Below are 19,551 nucleotides of genomic sequence, written 5' to 3' on the forward strand. Positions count from 1 at the left end.
ATTATTTTCACAGAGACAGTAATGCTGGAGAACAAGGAGTTTGGATCTTCCACCTGGGCAGTTCTTCTAACCAGACCATTTTTTCTGCTGTTGTAAGCATGTTCCGTACTGATTATGTGCAGAGTACTTTTAGTACTGTTCCAACCATTGACCATCAGAGGAACTCCTATGTGGATATAACCGAGAATGGATCAGACCCAGAATATAATCTTCCTGAAGAAGAAAAAGTTGGCATACCAGAGGATGCTGTAGTGTACAAGGTAGCTTCACAGCAGAATGTGGAAAACTTGGCTCCAGAAGAACCCCGCTATGTGGAGGAGTTTCCGGTTCGCACACACATCAAAGTAAAGCCAGTCCAGTTCCAGCATCCACAGTTTCCCCAGCGCAGAGTTGAACTGTTGGATACAGAGTTGGATGTGACTGGGAATGGTATGATGATTTGTTGATTATGTATACTTGTTACAAACTATCTATATATAAAATCCATAAATTGGGTGAGTGCATAAAATGATCTAGTAATTTGTGATGAACAAATTATATGCAGTTGTGAATGATCACAAATTGCTAAGTGTTTTCCATCACTCCTCTTTAACAAAACTGAGGAAAAATTCTGTCATGAACTTCCCAACTGCGGTCTTGAAATTGCTGTATTTGTCCTGTTAATATGAGTTATTGTGGCATGCAGTGAGATACACTTTGTTCGTGATGCGGTTTATGGGTCTGACATGAAAATTAAGAGGCTTGGCCTGGAAAGGTAACAATAAAACTGTTGACTCTCTCCTCCAGGCAGTAAATTAGTCCTAGAGAAATTTTAATCCAAAATTTTATCAAATAAGGGTCTCCTTCCAATCCACCCTAACCCTGTATTTATTTTTCTGCATGCAGTTGACATTAATTTGTGCTCTTGCCTTCTCTGTTATTTCTCTGTCCTTTAAATTTCGGTGGTTAATAAATATGTTGTTGGTCCTGGCATTCATGAGGTCTCAGTTGCCCTGCTTTCCATACCATAACATTATTATTTTGCACTTCAGCACAAGATGAAGCACAAGAATATTACAACATAAAGGGTGAGGAAAGGAAATGCAACTTGTGGCACAATGCATCCCTCCAACCAACTCTCTTTTCTTGAAATACTTGTGAATTTGCTCAATGAATGAGTTTGATCTAAGGGTAGTAATGTGTGCAGATATTGTGTTTCATGATTTTAGCCAAATTCAGTCCTGAAATTGAAAAAGCCACTGTATGATTTTAAAATTCTGAATGTATCCTGTATTTTCTTGAATTCCACTTTCTCCTTTCTTGATGTCTTGATTTTTATAGACAACAGGTGCAGGAGTAGGCCATTCTGCCCTTCGAGCCTGCACCACCATTCATCATGATCATGGCTGATCATCCTCAATCAGTATCCTGTTCCTGCCTTATCCCCATAACCCTTGATTCCACTATCCTTAAGAGCTCTACCCAACTCTTTCTTGAAGGTATCCAGAGACTTGGCCTCCACAGCCCTCTGGGGCAGAGCATTCCATTCACCCACCACTCTCTGGGTGAAGTAGTTTCTCCTCAACTCTGTTCTAAGTGGCCTACCCCTTATTTTTAAACTGTGTCCTCTGGTTCGGGACTCACCCATCAGCGGAAACATGCTTCCTGCATCCAGAGTGTCCAATCCTTTAATAATCTTATACCTCTCAATCAGATCCCCTCTCAGCCTTCTAAACTCAAGCGTATACAAGCCCAGTCGCTCCAATCTTTCAGCGTAAGATAGTCCTGCCATTCCGGGAATTGACCTCGTGAACCTACGCTGCACTCCCTCAATAGCCAGAATGTCTTTCCTCAAATTTGGAGATCAAAACTGCGCACAATATTCCAGATGCAGAAGGACCTCTTTGCTTCTATACTCAATTCCTCTTGTTATGAAGGCCAGCATGCTATTAGCTTTCTTCACTGCCTGCTGTACCTGCATGCTTGCTTTCATTGACTGATGTATAAGAACACCTAGATCTCGTTGTACTGCCCCTTTACCTAACTTGACTCCATTTAGGTAGTAATCTGCCTTCATTTTCTTGCCACCAAAGTGGATAACCACACATTTATCCACATTAAACTGTATCTGCCATGCATCCATCCACTCACCTAGCCTGTCCAGGTCACCCTGTATTCTCCTAACATCCTCCTCACATTTCACCCTGCCACCCAGCTTTGTGACTTTTTCTTTCTGAAATGTGGTTTCTCCATCCTCAATTGGTTTTCCATTTATTCCCCATTCCTGGAAAATCCCTTGGTGGGATGTAGTTTCAGCATGGGAGTGCGCTGGTAGAATCGCATCTATTGTGACTATTCAAAATGAATTTAAAATGCTCTCAAAGTCTAGGCATTGCTGGCAAGACTAACATTTATTCCTAATTACCTCTGAGAAGATGGCAGCAAGATAATTTGAACTTCTGCAGCCTATGACAATGTGGTTAAGGAAGGAATTCCAGGACTTTTCCCAGTAGTAGTGAAGAAATAGTAATGCAGTTGTTGTTATTCCAAAACACTGCAGAGATTCTACATGTTAGAATTTGCATGGAGATGCAGTCAAAGAAATCTTGACTAGTCTTAGTATTACATTTGTTGGATGGGACAAATTGCAGCCCACATGGAGGATCAAACTCCCAATGTGTAACTTGGTGGAGAGGCTGTATGCAGTCATGATATGAGTCAATCAGTGAACCTCAGAATACCCAGTCTATGAGCCTCTCCAGTTATCCAAAGATTTATGTAGCTTGTCCAGTTGAATCTCTGGTCACCTTGGGTGACTCCCCACCATCCTAGTCCTTCCACACCCCAACCCTGCAGAAGATTGAGAGTGATTTGGCAATGGAAATGCTATTGAATGTCATCAGGTTTTCTGCTTTCAATATCATCAATGATAACCATTGCCTGGAACTTGCGTGAAGATTACTTTTTATAGGTTGTGTTTGTGTTAGGCTCAATCTGTTCTCAACCAGACCTTTTTGCTGGGTAGTGATTAGGGACAGCAATCCTGGCCAGTTCTTTTCCCCACCCCAGCTGGGTACATGAAGAATAATATTTAGTACCCTTAACACTGCTGTAGTCGATTAGCTGACTCATAAATGCCAGTGATAGAAGACTTTGATACTTTCAATCTGACTCAGCTGCTCACTGCTTTAGAGTCGAGGGTGTGGCGCAGGAAAAACACAGCAGGTCAGGCAGCATCCAAGGAGAAGGAAAATCAATGTTTCAGAAAAAAGCCCTTCATCAGGAATGCCTGATGAAGGACTTTTGTCCGATACATTGATTTTCCTGCTCCTTGGATGCTGCCTGACCTGCTGTGCTTTTCCTGCACCACACTTTCGACTCTAATCTCCACCATCTGCAGTCCTCATTTTCGCCTTGCTCAATGATTTAATCAACTGAAAACAGATATATTGTGCTAAGGAATTTGCCTTTCTCATGAATAATTTACATCAATAATGTTTTACAAGATAAACTGTTCTTAAGTTTTTGTACTGGCATTTCCTAAAGTGCTGTTGGATTTGTAATTTTATCTTTTGTCTTAAAATATGCTCAAACCGCTTTCTTTCTGGTCTGGTTAAAATCCTATTCTGCAGGAGAACTTGCCTGTCACGGTGGTTGGCTGAGTGCCACTTTAAGTATATGGTTTTAATTTTGGATCGGAACCTTTTCCATCCTGTATCAGTATAATTGCTGATACCTTGACTTTAACATTCATATCCATAAGTTTGAATCTCTCCATGGCTTCTCGAATCTATCACTAAGCTCTATCATTCCTCCAAAGTTTCTGTGCTCCTCTGTTCTGGTCTCATGCATCCCAATTTTCTTCACTCAGCAAATGGCAACCATATCTTCAGCTGCCTAGACTTTAAGATCTGAAATTTCATCACCTTTCAACTGTTCTCTGTTATTTTGAAATATTTCTTAGAATCAACCCCTTTAATTAATATTTTGATTACCTGTTCCCATGTATCTCCTTATGTATCTAAACATCAAATTCTGACCAGTTATGATGCTGTGAAAGGCTTTGGGAAGTTCTAATACAGCAGATGTGAAAATCATTTTCCTGTGACAGTCCTGTACTCTGCACTCCTCTGGAAATAGTAGCCCAGGTAATACTTAGGCAAAAAATTCATAACATGTTTCCTATTTGGTAAAACAGTTGATGTTGCTTTTCCATGGTGTGGAATGTGCCAGTGATATAGGTCTGTGTGGCCCTCTGGACCTGCTTGTCATGGGAATCCACTTGGCATGATATTTGCTGTAACAAGCAGCTCCACACGTGTCTCTTCCCCCTGAAGTACACCTAGAATTTGAAGCAGGAGAAGGCCAGTTGGCCCTTTTTGATCCTGCTCTGCTCTATGCAGTTTGTGGACGCACCCCCTCCCCACCCCACATCATAATTCCTGACTCATAATTCCCAACTCAACCTGATAATCAAAAATCAATCAGATTCAGCCTTGAATAAATCCAATTACTGGGACTCCACTGCTTTCTGGGAAGAGAATTCCACAAACGTAACTGTTCTCTGAGATAAAAATTATTTTATCTTCCCTGTCTTAAATTAGTCATTTCTCATTTATAAATTCTACCAAGACACCCAACATTTATTTCTCCTTCCCCCCCACACCCTGCCTCCCTGCTGACATTCACTTTGTCAGGTTCCTTTACGATTGTTTTAAGTTTCAATAAGACCACCTCTCAATCTTCTAAATTCCAATAGGTGTAGCCCTAGCTTGTTCAGCCTTTCATCATAACCTTGCTGTTTCATCACAGAAATCGGTTGAATGAACTCCGTTTGAATGCAATTGTATCTTTTCTTAAGGAGAACAATGCTGTGCTTAGCACTCTAGCTGTAGTCTAACTAAGGTCCTATAGAGCTGCAGGAACCCTTCACTACTTTGATATTCAATTTCCCTTGCAATAAACATCAATTTGCCTTCCTAATCATCTGGTGTACCCTGTGTGAAAACTTGATACATGATCCAGGTCCTTCTGTACCATTTGAGTTCTACAGTCTCACTCGATTTTAAATAGTATACTGTTTTTCTATACTTTTCTGCTAAAGAGAACAAGTCCATGTGTACTCACAATATGTTCCATGTGACAAATTTGTTCTGCCTCACTTAACTTGTCTAAATTCCTTTTATCGAGTCTTCATGTCCTCTTAACACTTTCTGCCTATCTTTGTGCTATTAGCAATTTTAGCTATCACAGATTTGGTCCCATCATCCAAGTAATTGATATAGATTGTAATAGAGTAATCGAGTTTTACATCATGAAAAGAGGGCCTTTGGTCTATTATACCCTCACCGATCATCAAGCATCTATCTATTCCAATCCCGTTTTCTAGCACTTAGCCTGTAGTCTTATATGCCATGCCATTTCAAGTGTTCATTGGTATAGTACTCTTGATATTAGGCCTTTATTAGATGCATCTACTTCTACTGTATCTGTCTTTTTCTTGACAGTTGAAAATGTAAATAAATGAGAGACCCATTTTATCTGCCCATCCCTATCTAACCTCTGTTAGTGCCACCCAAATGTAACCTAATTTAGCTAAGGTTGAAAATTTTTTTTCTGTAAGTTTGTTCATGGTATATTTTTTTTCCTCTTTCTCAGTTTTCTCATACAATACAGAAAGACAGCTCACCTGTGCCAACAGCCGTCATGTGTGTTCGATTCATGGCCAGTGCAGAGACTATGTTGCAGGTTTCTGCTGTCACTGTAATCCGGGTTATTATGGAAATGGAAAGCAGTGTGTTGCGGAAGGTAAGTCTGGTCTGCTTCCCATTCTTCATTCCAAGATCAAAAAGCTTAGTTTAGTGAAAGAGAAAAAACATAGAAATGGAATGCAGTATTTGAATGCGTAATCTTTAGAAAGAGCAGTCTTTGGGTCCTTTTTAGGTTCACCGGATCCAAAATGTTAACTTTGATTTCTCTTTACAGATGCTGCCAGACCTGCTCAGCTTTTCCAGCATCTTCTGTTTTAGGTTGTTTAGATTAGATTACCTACAGTGTGGAAACAGGCCCTTCGGCCTAACAAGTCCACACCGACCCTCCAAAGAGCAACCCAACCAGATACATTCCCCTACATTTACCCCTGACTAATGCACCTAACACTACAGGCCAATTTACCTAACCTGCACATCTTTGGACTGTGGGAGGAAACCCACACAGAAAAAGGGAGAATGTGCAAACTCCACACAGACAGTTGCCTGCAGCTGGAATCGAACCTGGGACCCTGGTGCTGTGAGGTAGCAGTGCTAACCACTGAGCCACCGTGCTGCCTGTACCTAATCTGTACTTCAGCTGCATTTATCCAGTTATTCTCTTACCTCAAATACTACCTATTGATGCCATTACCTAATCAATGATAGTGAGTAATCAATCTTGAAGCTCTAATTGATCTCAGCACCCACAGCCTCTTGAATCGTAGAATTGTTACAGCACCAATGAAGGATGATTGCTCTGTCATTTCTGAAACATCTCCCTCTAGGAACAACTTATGTCACTTCCCTGCCCCTTTCTCCATAGCCTTGAAATATTTTTCTTTTCAGGTGTTTATCTAATTTCCTTTTGTAAGCTATGATTGCATTTGTCCCTATGATACTATCAGGCAGTGCAATCCATATCCTAACCACTCCTGCACAAATTTGACTTTTCTGTTATTACTTTTTCTTTTGGTACGTGATCCTTGTGTGGAATTTCTACCAGTGGGAAAAATTTCTTCCTATCTACTTTTGTCTAGACTCCACATGAACTTCAAGATCTTTGTCAAGTCTCCTCTTGACTTCCCGTTCATAAAGGAGGACAGCCCTTGTTTCTCCAATCTATCCATGTAACTGATATCCCTCGTCCCTGGAGGTATTCTTGTAAATCATTGCTGCATCCTGTCTTCAAAAGAAATTCGCAACCTCCCTAAAGTGCAGTACTGGATTTGGACACAATATTTCAGTTAAGGCAGAACCAATGCTTTAGACATGGTTCTGTGGGCAGTGTGGTGGCTCAGTGGTTAGCACTGCAGCCTCACAGCACCAGGGACCTGGGTTTGATTCCCACCTCAGGCGACTGTCTGTGGAAAGTTTGCACATTCTCCCTGAGTCTGTGTGGGTTTCCTCTGGGTGCTCCCGGTTTCCTCCCACAATCCCAAGATGTGCAGGTCGGGTGAATTGGCTATGCTCAATTGTCCATAATGGTACGTGCATTAATCAGAGGTAGATATAAGGTAGGGAAATGGGTCTGGGTGGGTTACTGTTTGGAGGGTCGGTGTGGAGTTGTTGGGCTGAAGGGCTGTTTCCACATTGTAGGGAATTTAATCTAATCTAATGATAACTTCCTTGCTTTTGTAATTCAGTGCTTCAACTGACGAACAGACTCTCTGGACTTCTGTATGCCTTTATTTTCAAACCACTCTCTCATCTTTCTCTACTTCAATCAACAATTTGAGCACGTCTACTCATCGATGTCTCCTTTCCTACACTACTCCTTTAGAATTGTACCTGTTTATTTTATGTTGCTGTCCTTGTTCTTCTAGCCAAAATATATCACTTTAAATTCTGCTGCAATAAATTTCATTGCCACTTGTCTGTGCATTCCATCAGCCATCTATATCCTGTTGAAATCTATTACCGTCCTTCTCAGTTCACCATCTTCATATCTCTGCTGGCACTCTGCCTTTTATGAGCTGCAGTTCTATTACGTGGCAATTTATCAAGCACCTTTTGGAAGCCTAGGTACACCATATAAACCACCTTTCTCTAATCAGCCTGCTGTTATTTCATCACAAAACACAGGTTAAACATGATTTGCCTGTGACCATCCACGTTGTTTTTCCTTTATTAATCTGATTTATTCAAATGACTGCTAATTTTGACCTGGGTTATCATTTATAAAAGGCGTTTCACCACTAATGCTACACTGGCTGGGCTGTAGTTGCTGGGTTTATCCTACCACCAGTTTTTGTACAATGCAGTAGTATTTGCAATTCTCTCTAATTTTGTGACATCACTCCCATATCTAAGGAGAATTGGAAGTTTATGGTCAGTATATACACAATTTACTCTTGCTTTCCTTAGTATCCTCAGATGGATGCCATCAGTCTTAGTGACTTTATACCTTGGTATAGTCAGCCTATCTAATATTTCTATAACAATTTTTAGCTTATTCAGTATCTAAACTACTGCTTCACTCACTTGGACTTTGCCAATATCTTTTTTATTTGTTAAAGAAGGACGCAAAGTATTTATTTCGTACCTCGGTCTCTATTTTTAGATTTTTTTTTGATCCATCATTGACCTTCCCCTCCACTTGTACCCTTTACTATCCTTATGGCTGTAGAAGACTTCTTCGACACTCTTGTACTGTTAGTGGACAGTCTGTTCTCATACCTATGACAAGAAAATAAATATCATGTTTGCATCATTATTCTTATCCATTTCACACTGACCTGAAAATCACTGGATAGCAATAGATGTAGAAAGCCCTAGCTGATCAATTCATCTGTTAAACAGATTAAATCCTGAAATAAAAATACACAGTATTAGAAAAAAACTCAGCAAATCTGACAGCATCTGCAGAGAGGGAAGCAGAGTAATATTTTGAGTCCAATACAATCCTACTTTGGAACTGCTGAGTTCATTCATTTAATGACATGATCCCAAACCATGATGTGGGCCATTTTGAGGTTGGGATGAGGAAGGATTTCTTAATTCAGAAAGTGGTGAATCCTAGGAATTCTCTACGCCAGAGGTTTATGATACTTGAACATGTTCAAGACACAAATTGATAGATCTGAAGACTGTAATTATGGGGAGATAATCCATCTCAATACCACTTTACTGCATTATTAACTATGATCTAATTGAATAGGGGTAGCAGGCTGAATGGCCTACGCCTGTTTCTATGAGTTTGAAAAAGTTATATTGGACTCAAAATATTTTTCTCTGCACAGGCGGTGCTAAGTCTGCTGAGTTTCTCCAACATTTTGTTCTTTCACTGAGGCTTCAAACGTACACAAGAACTTGCTTTTAAATTCCATCCAGAAGTGAGTTTAAAAATCTTCTGACTTCTTTTTTAAACAGGATCTCCCCAGCGTGTCAATGGAAAGGTAAATGCAAAGATTTTTGTAGGAACCAATCCAGTACCTATTCAGTTTGAAAACATCGACCTGCATTCGTATGTGGTGGTAAACGATGGGCGATCATATACAGCTATAAGCCGAATCCCTACAACCCTAGGCTGGTCTCTTCTGCCACTGTCATCTGTTGGAAGTATCATTGGTTGGATGTTTGCTCTGGAGCAACCTGGCTATGAAAATGGATTCAGTATTGTTGGTAAGTAGTCTCCACTCCAAAATACTGGGTTATGTACATACGAGATGGATTGTTACTGACTTTGATTGTTACTGACTTTGATTGTTACTGACTTTGATTGTTACTGACTTTGATTGTTACTGACTTTGATTGTTCCACCATTGGCAGCCGTGCCTTCAGCTACTTCAGTTTGAAGCTCTGTTAAAGTCCCTTCTCAAAACGCCTCTACTGTTACAATGGCAAAAGTATCTTTGAAATTTCCCTTGCCTTGTTGAGTGGAAAGCAGTGAGGAAAAGAAAGCATTGTAAGGGATGGTCATGAGGTGATCAAATTTACCTTTGCAGGTGGTCAACATGATGCAGTCACCCAGTTTAATACCGTGAAATTTTTATAGGAAACGATGGGAAGATAAAGGACTACAAAGGATCTGGTGCAGACAAGAGTCTCTAAAGCAGAAATGAAACAACTGGTTAACATTTGACTAAGTTGATAGGTGGAGAGGGGAGGGAACTTTGATTAAATGCTGCAGAGCAAGCTGGGGTAATGTGTTTTCTGGGAACGATAACAGTAGGAAGGTTTGGGTATTGACATGAAATATGAAGAATGAGGGAGATTGATCCAAATGTCAGTAATGGTGAGGTTTATATCAATGACAATTTGAGAGAATAGTTTAAAAATCCTTTTGTAAAATTTAATAGAGACACATTTTGCTACAATCACTAATCATTGTTTTCTGGAGGCTGTATTACAGTATTTCCCAGAAAAATGACCAAATTCTGTTGTCAACAACAAACCACTCCATCTTTCTGTTTACAATGGTGTAACCAGGAGTACTGAAACAGTGCCAGATCTGTCATCCCACCAGAGGAAAGCAGCTCCTCGAGTAAGAGAAAAGTTGAACAGACAGATGGAAATGTTAATCTTTCAGTGACAGTCTGCAAATACATCTTTTACCATAAATTATTAGCTCCATTAAACTTGTGGAATAGAAGTGAAGGGCTAAAGAAAATCTAACTGCTGTAATGTTGTCTTTTCTCGAGCTAACCTTTCTCAGCATTTGTTTCCATGGACAAAGTTTTGTGTTGTCCATGATATGATCCCAGACCAGACTATCAAATATAAATTATGATCTGGTCAGAGACCAGTAATTTGTTTTCTTAAAGTTTACAATTGAACTTGAAACCTCATGCTGCTCCATCATGGACCGTCTTAACTGCTCATGTTCTGCCTGATCGTTCTCCTTCCCTGGGACTACATTCCCCTCGATTCTGGAAATTGCACTCCAGGCACAACCTCAGCTTTTCACAAGCAGCTATCTTCACCAATCTGTTTTGAGTGTTCGTACTGTTCATGTTTTGAGTGAAAATGTCCTTCTGCTTTCGCTGCTGAGTGGCCTAGCTCAAATTTTAATATTAGGCCCATTGTTCTGAACTCCCTGCCAGCGAAAGTATGTCTACTTCAGTCATCTTAAAGATCAGATGTCTTCTCCAGTTCCATCTGTGTGCTGTGAGCTAAATCTAATTCCTGTATTTCACATCTCTTACAAAGAACTACATATAATTTACAGCACAGTAACTGGTCATTTTGGGTGGTGAGTTCTGCATTCTATTCACTCTGAGTTAAGATAGTCACTAATAAATCTAACAATCAGAAGAAACTATCTTGTATTTATGATCCTGAGTTTTGGGAGGCTCTTTGGCTGGAATATGAACTTTATCATCTTCTTCAGTGTCAAAAAGATTAGTTGGGGTAACTGATCCTTTTCAAGAATATCAACACTGTTTAGGTCATCAAGCCACATGAACAATTTGGCTTGGAGGAGCTATGAAGATAATTGCAGCAATCCATTTCAGGGTTTTGCAGATTGTTCTAACCTTTTGCATGTTTATAGAACTGTCATCTTTTTCATTCTCCGTTACCTAGAAAATTCTGTTGATAAACACGTTGAGAATAATTTGAGAACTAGGCCTATTGTTCTAGGAGAAAGTGAGGACTACAGATGCTGGAGATCCGAGCTTAAAAATGTGTTGCTGGAAAAGCGCAGCAGGTCAGGCAGCATTCAAGGAGCAGGAGAATCGACGTTTCGGGCATAAGCCCTTCTTCAGGAATCTTCTAGGAACATGGATTTGAATCTCCCCATGCTAGATGGTATAATTTGAATTCAGTAAAATCTGCAATTTTAAATAAAACTAGTCTCATGGTAACCATGTAACCACTGTCAATTGTCACTAAAAATAAATTGTCATCTTTCAGACAAGGAAATCTGTCATCCTTGCCTGGTCTGGCTTACATGTGACTCCACAGCAATTTGAAATGGCTGAACAAACCTCTCAGCTCAAGGACAAATAGGAATGGGCAATAAATGATGTCCTTGCCAGTGGCACCAACATCCCATATAGCAATAAAAAAAGGCACTGTGTTTTCATGTTGCATATACTGAGTTTGAACAAACTCTGTCTGAACACAGGAAATGCCCTTTTGTTACAATAGGGGCTCCAATATACAAAGTTTGGCCTTGTGATTAAATTTAAGAAATCCTTGTGGAAATCCTGTTGACAGGGCCAAAGTGGAACATTTGCAAAATTGCAGATCATTGTATGTTCTACAATCATTTGGGAACTTATAACATCTGTCTTCATCCATATGGTTACCATATTAATTGAATCCAAACCTCTTGAGGGAACTTGCGGAATAGTGATATTCTGTCACTGCAAGACTGTATTGCACGTGTTGTGTTTCTGCGTCCATCTCCTGTTCTAATCATCAGTTCCCACTGCCTTGCCTGTAATATTTAGTACTGGTGTTCAAATTGCTTCAGTACTTTATCTCCCCCTTAAATAACTCAGCAGAGGCCTGTATCCCGTCACCAAGTTTATTTACATATGAACAGTTTTGACTATAGTACTACCTCATATAGAGTCAGGCACCAGAGCCTTGGGTATGGGAAGATCAGACTTAACTTGGTGCGAAGTCTTCTACTGATTAGCAACTCTGCTGCTGCTATCCTTGCAGTTGCATGTCGGATGGTCCTATAATCAAACAAGAACTTGGTGTTTACCGAGGCAAAGTTTGGACCACTCTTTCTGCCAGGCCATTGGATGATGGTTTAGATTTTAGATTAGATTACATTACAGTATGGAAACAGGCCCTTCGGCCCAACACGTCCACACCGGCCCGCTGAAGCGTAACCCACCCATACCCCTACATTTACCCCTTACATAACACTACGGGCAATTTAGCATGGCCAATTCACCTGACATGCACATCTTTGGACTGTGGGAGGAAACCGGAGCACCCGGAGGAAACCCACGCAGACACGGGGAGAACGTGCAAACTCCACACAGTCAGTCGCCTGAGGCGGGAATTGAACCCGGGTCTCTGGCCTGTGAGGCAGCAATGCTAACCACTGTGCCACCGTGCCACCCACAATTGGTATGGAGCTGCCCTTCTATGACAAATTCCATTCGACCTGTTAAGAAATAACCAGATTCCCTGTTAGTAAACAACGACCCGTTATCTGTAACCAACACTTGCAGGATTCCGTGTGTTGAAAAATGTGTTGCTGGAAAAGCGCAGCAGGTCAGGCAGCATCCAAGGAGCGGGAGAATCGACGTTTCGGGCATAAGCCGTTCTACGTTGATTCTCCTGCTCCTTGGATGCTGCCTGACCTGCTGCGCTTTTCCAGTAACACATTTTTCAGCTCTGATCTCCAGCATCTGCAGTCCTCACTTTCTCCTAGTGGACTCCGTGTGTTGCAAAAGATATACGCAATTTTTCTATCGCTGTCCCAGTGTTTGACAAATGGACCCTATGCACGTACGACCAGGAGTTGGGCATCTCCAATGACCAAGAACATTGATACCATGAAAGGTCCTGCATAATTGACATGTAATGGAGTCCAAGGTTTACCCAGCCATTGCTGTAGATCTGGGGGAGCTGCTGGTGGTAATTTTTGTTCTTGTTGATACACTGTGCCCTGTCCCACTAACACAGCTATTTCTGCATCCAATCCTGTGGCACCAGACAGAACATCTGTCAACATCTTCATTTTGTAGACCCCTGGATGACCCTTGTGGAGTTCAGCCAGAATTCAGGAGTTTGCTCAGGACAATCACTCTGACTCATCTTAACCATATCCAATCCTCAACTATGAGCTGGTCTGTCCAGGTCCAAAAATATTTTAATTCTAGTTTGCCAGCCCTTTGGATTCCCTCCATTTAATATCAGGCCTTTCAGTTTGGATAGGACTGGATCGTTTTGGGTCCAAAATCTGATGACGTTAGCTATGACTGGCGGGGGGGGAGAGGAGGGAGGAGAGTGTGTCCAGAAAATGTATCATCATTACAGACTCTTACATGGTGGCTATCACCGGTGCTATATCTATTAACGGGAGACAGCTCAATGCATCTGCATCCACTACTCTGCCTCCCAGACAGTGTTCCAACTTGTAATTATTGGCACTTAGTATTAGAGCCCAACACTGAATGCAGCCCAAATCTATGGGCAGCACTGCCTGGTCGTCTTTAGGCACACCGAGTAGGGGTTTGTGATTAACATGAATTTTTGTTCATAATGGTATTGATAGAACTTCCTGACTCCAAATATGACCAGCAATCCTCCTTTTTCTCTCTGGGCATATTTACGCACTGCATTAGCCAAAGTCTTAGATGCATAAGCTATTGGGCATTCCTCTCCATTAGGCCACCTATGAGCTAATACCACCTTGATGCCACATGGGGATGCATTACATGTCGATACCAGATCCTTCCTGGAATCACAGTGTGCCAACACCTTAGAGGATGGTAGCCATTTCCTGTCCTTTATTGAAAACTAAGGTTTGTCTATGCGACCATTTTCAAGGCTGACCCTTTATTTAAGGAGTTGATGCCAGGTTATATATGAACTTTCCGTCATATTTACCAGACCAAAATATGTCCTAAGCTCCTGGACAGACATTTGATCACCCTCACATTATTGTCCAATGGGTGTAACCTGCTCTTATCAACTCTGTAACCCAAGTAGGTCACTTGTGGGCCCTGGAACACACATCTTTCCCTTTTTAGGCATATACCTCTCTTAGAAGTATGGTTTGGGACAACATTCGAGTTCTCTAAGTGTTACTTTATTAGTTTTCCCTGTTATCAGAGCATCACTAGGTAAATGGTGATCTGAGGTAGACCTTTCAAAATGTCCCCCATCATCCGCTGAAAAATTGAACAGGCTGATGATACCCCACATAGACAAGGAGGAGGCTGGAAGAACACAGCAAGTCAGGCAGCGTCAGGAGGTGGAGAAGTCAACGTTTCGGGTGTAACCTCGCTTCAGGACTGAAAGAAGGGTTACATGTGAAACGCTAACTTCTCCACCTCCTGAAGCTGTCTGGCTTGTTGTGTTCTTTCAGCCTCCTGCTTATCTCCCTTGGATTCCAGCATCTGCAGTTTTTTTGTCTCTAAGACGATACCCCAAATGGCAGTCTCATATATCGGTACAAGCCCTTACAGTTTTTAATTATATCATACTTTTGGGAATCTTGGTCTAAGTGGAAATGCACATAATCAGTTTATGACCAGCTTCATGAAGGACAGCGCCCTCCCCCGTCCCCCGTCAGCTTTGTGTATAAATCCTCCATCTGAGGGATTGGATATTTATCCAGCTGTAAAAAAAATGGTTTACTGTTTGTTTAAAATCCCCACCTATTGGGCTTCAAAATTGGTACTCCTGGTGCTGCCCATTACCCAAATTAGACTGGTTTGATGAACCTTCATTTTCCAGCCTTCTGATTTCTCCTTCTACTTTTACCCGTAAGGCAAATGGCACTGAGTGGGCCTTGTGGAATCATGCAATTGTGACCTGGTCAACATGCAAAGTTGCCTTGGCTCCTCTGATCATCCCTCACCCTTCCTGTATACTTCCAGGTATTTAATTAGGACTTCATTCAGACTTCATTCAATTTTCTAATTGAAAAACTTTGAACCAATCTAGGTGAATCTGTTGCAAACAATTTCACCCCATCATACTTAGGCCTGAGCCTTTTATTACAATCACTGCTAACTAACCCAGTTGCTTCGCTGAAGTTTTACCCATAATCTGTAATGTTTCCCTGGTATAAGAGTTCAGCCTAGCTGTGGTCTTGTGCAAAGTTAAGGGTTGGTATTCAGAGCGAACTTTGTTTAAAAAACTGGTTCTGTGATCACTGATATGGCCCCACCAGTATCGACCTCCATTAGAACCGGATGCCTGTTTAACTAGACATTTATCTTGATTGCTTCTGATTTGGATGTTGCTAAGCAATTTAAACTGTTCCATACTAGATAGATGCAGGGGGATTTTGCAGGGTATGAACTCTCCAGGATACACTCCTGAATACAGAACATCCTCGGTTATCCAAACATCAATTATCTGAATTTTGGATTATTCGAACAAAATCTCAAGATCCTGTAAACACGTTACATCAAAGAGGTGTTACCGACACTGATGCAACGATCGCGTCTTTTGTTTACAATGATTAAAAGTGAATTCGGATTACAGAAACGCTGCCGAGAACAGTCCTGGACTCTCGCTCTCTCTCTCTCTAAACGAAGACAGACAGAATGACACTGTGGGCAAATTCATAGCGCTGCATAGTGTGTTTCTCAATTGTGATTTCTAACCCTAGCGCAGTGGGGGTGGGGGGAGCTGTGTTAAAACTGTTTTCAGAGCGCACACACACACACACACACAGCAGCTTTGCAGCAATCCCCTAACTTTGCAACTGACAGATGTGAAAATTGTCAATTTTCTCTGAGGAAATAGGAAAATGGGTTTGACACAAATCTTCATCTGATTCACACCACCCCAATACCTGCCTCTGAACAGCAAACAAATGGAAAATAAAAGATCAGAGACTGGAAATCCCTTACTTGGTTTGTACTTTTCACATTCTCGACAGCAGGTTTGAAGTCTCCAAATCTGAAAGGAGGTGAGTTTTCAAACATGCTTTGTTTTAAAGATAACATGGTGGCTGTGTCTAACCAGGAGGTCACAGTCCATTAATTCATTTTGTTCCAGAGTGCCATTGGGGAGAAGAGATAAGAGGTATTTGGCCAATTTAGTCCATCCGCTGGCTGGAAACGTGGAGAGTTGAAAGCATACTACATAGGGGGGGAGGGGGTGGTGTTTACTGACCCACTGCGCTGCTGCCTGGTCTCCTGAATGGGGAGCAGACTCAAAAAGTGCTCACTCTGTCAATCCCGTTGAAGTGAAGCAGATGATGAAGGAGCGATGCTCTGAAAGCTAGTGCTTCCAAATAAACCTGTTGGACCATAACCTGGTGTTGTGTAATTTTTAACTTTATACACCCCAGTCCAACACCGGCTCCTCCAAATCCTGAGACAGAGGGAGCAAGGCAGGCAGAGAGGGGGAAAAAGGAAACTTCAGAAAACTGTGTCAGAGGAGAGGCATTGGACTAGTTATCTAAACAATCAATTATCCGAACAAAATACTGCCCGCCCATCTCATTCATATCATCGAGGTTGTTCTGTACTGGTCTGTCTTACAATCTTACTAAATTTAGGTCTAGCAGGACAGTTTGCTATCTTGAGTCCATATACCAGCAACAGCTATATGACTTGCCAGCCAGAATCCTAAGAAAATGTTAACCCTTTCAGCAAAGCTTGACTTTGTTTTAGGGGTTTGCTGTGGGCAGACCCAGAGTCACTCTGATCAGAATATTTCCTGAGTGAGGCTATGCAATTTTCTGCACTCAAATGGTGTTCCCAAGCTCAGTCAGATTGGTGAGGGTGTCCACTTCCATCAAGATTAGAGTGGTGCTGGAAAGGCACAGCACCACTCTAATCTTGGTGGAAGTGGACACCCTCACCCTCATTCCTGATGAAGGGCTCCTGCCGGAAATGTTGATTTTCCTGCTCCTCGGATTCTGCCTGACCTGCTGTGCTTTTCCAGCACCACTCTAATCTTGACTCTGATCTTCAGTGCCTGCAGTCCTCAGTTTCCCCTGTCCACTTCTATCATAATACCTTGCAACTCGTGCTCCACTTACTGCATTTTCCAATGACAAAACTAGTTGTAATCCTGTTTGAAGTCAAGTTGAGCTTCAGCTAGCAGGTATTACATCATTCATAGTTACATCATTCATCTCACATACCAGATGGTCTCTAAGCAACTCATTCAGGGTTAAACTGAATTCACAGGCTTCTGCCAGTCGTTTTAACCTAGTCAAAAACTCTGATATGGATATCCCACATTCTTGAATTGCCAAGTAAAAGTGATAGCATCTCAGAATTAAAGGAGGTTTGGGATCATAATGTTCCTTAACTATGTCAGACAAGTCTTGAAAGATTTTAGTATCTGGTACCTCATGGAAAGTTAGACTCCTAATAGCAGAAAAAGCTGCAGCTCCACAAATCAATCTGGGGAATTACTTGTTTCTCGTCTGCCACAATGTCGGTTGCCTGAAAAAAAAGTACTCTTTCCACATACTGGGCCCAGCAAGAATGAATGAATCAAGCTATCCAAACAAAAGGCATGATCTACAAAATGCTTACCCCAATCTTAAGAGGACTGTTGCAAGTGAATTTCTTAAGGAGCAGGCTTTCCTCTTGTTGGCACTGAAATAACTTGACAGAGATTGGTATCCTGTCACCAAATCACTCTTTTATATACACATGAACAGTACTTAGCTATAGTATTGCCCCATACAATGTCAAGCACTGGATTCTTGGGTTCGGCATTGGAGTTCTTGATGTCATTTCATTCCCATTCCTGTAACCTCTTGCAACCCCTACAACCTTTCCTTTCTCTGTAACCTCCCTGAACCTCTCCCACCCTCCCTCACTCTGTAACCTGCTCCAGTCCCACAATCCTCCCTGTCTCTATAACCACCTCCACTGCATACAACCTGCTGAGAGAGCACTGCATTCCTCTAATTCCTCTTGTGAATCGCTGATTTGCTTGAGACTACTATCAGGTGCTGTATCTTCATTTGCCTGGGCCCTAAGCTCTTGAATTGCCTTTATAAACCTCTGGTGCCTTTTCACCCCTTCTTTTAGGACACACCTTCCCAAAAAACACACCTCTTTGACCAAACTTGACCTATTATTGTTTTATGTAGCTGAGTATCAGATGTGTGACTGCTTCCAGTTCTTTGCAGTGACTCCAGACATGAGGGATGCTATATAAGTTCGAATTGTTATATTACCATATGTTATTCCATGTTGTGATACTGGTTGTAACTGGCTGGTCTTGGTGTTTTATTTCCCACCAGGTGGTGAGTTCAGCCGTCGAGCGGAGGTGACTTTTACACCTGGTAATGAGAAGCTTACCATCAATCAACATTTCAGTGGTATTGATGAGCATAACCATCTCACCATCACCACCTCCCTGGAAGGACGAGTCCCTGAAATTCCACAGGAGTCAACTGTGCATATAGAACCATACAATGAATTGTACCACTACTCAAGCTCTGGTAAGCAAACAGGAAAGTTCTTTCTCATTTATAGTCAAACAATATTGATAAACATTGAACAAATCACTGACAAGTTCAGGTCCATTGGAAATGAGCTAAAAGATGGACGGGCGAAGAAAACTCAACATGTTGGGTAGAAACTTTTTATCACATCTTCTATTTAGCTCTACACAAGAGTTACCTTTGGAGAAGAACTTATCTTTTTCCCTCCACTAGTTCTGTGTCAGCTGTCAGCTGCTGGAGAAATGGTGTGGAATTTTTTTTCTCTTTTATGTTCTGGTGGTTTGATGAATGCAGGAACACTGCCAGGTACCACAGAGGATCCCAAGCTCAATCTGTCAGTTTTATTCTGTTAGCCTACCTCCTAGGACTCACTGGCATGGCCCTAACCAAATGATTGACAGATATTGATAGTTTGCTTCCATTAACATAGACATAGAACATAGAACAATACAGCGCAGTACAGGCCCTTTGGTCCTCGATGTTGCGCCGATCCAAGCCCACCTAACCTATACTAACCCACTATCCTCCATATACCTATCCAATGCCCGCTTAAATGCCCATAAAGAGGGAGAGTCCACCACTGCTACTGGCAGGGCATTCCATGAACTTACAACTCGCTGAGTGAAGAACCTACCCCTAACTTCAGTCCTATATCTACCCCCCCTTAATTTAAAGCTATGCCCCCTTGTAATACCCGACTCCATACGCGGGAAAAGGTTCACACTGTCAACCCTATCTAACCCCCTAATCATCTTG

General features: G+C 41.6%; 1 protein-coding gene across 1 annotated transcript in view; it reads left to right on the forward strand.

Annotated features, from left to right (window-relative positions):
* Nucleotides 1-19,551, forward strand: part of LOC122542349 (nidogen-1) — a 102,191-nt gene that overhangs the window by 10,330 nt on the left and 72,310 nt on the right. The window contains exons 4-7 of the mRNA XM_043680037.2: nucleotides 14-429; nucleotides 5,638-5,787; nucleotides 9,099-9,350; nucleotides 18,592-18,792. Of these exons, the coding sequence (XP_043535972.2) occupies nucleotides 14-429; nucleotides 5,638-5,787; nucleotides 9,099-9,350; nucleotides 18,592-18,792 (1,019 nt within the window). The remainder of the gene's footprint in view (nucleotides 1-13; nucleotides 430-5,637; nucleotides 5,788-9,098; nucleotides 9,351-18,591; nucleotides 18,793-19,551) is intronic.

The sequence above is a fragment of the Chiloscyllium plagiosum genome, unplaced genomic scaffold (genome assembly GCF_037043375.1).
Source record: "Chiloscyllium plagiosum isolate Xiang-an unplaced genomic scaffold, Cpla_swu_hap1 HiC_scaffold_3, whole genome shotgun sequence".
Classification (NCBI taxonomy): domain Eukaryota; kingdom Metazoa; phylum Chordata; class Chondrichthyes; order Orectolobiformes; family Hemiscylliidae; genus Chiloscyllium; species Chiloscyllium plagiosum.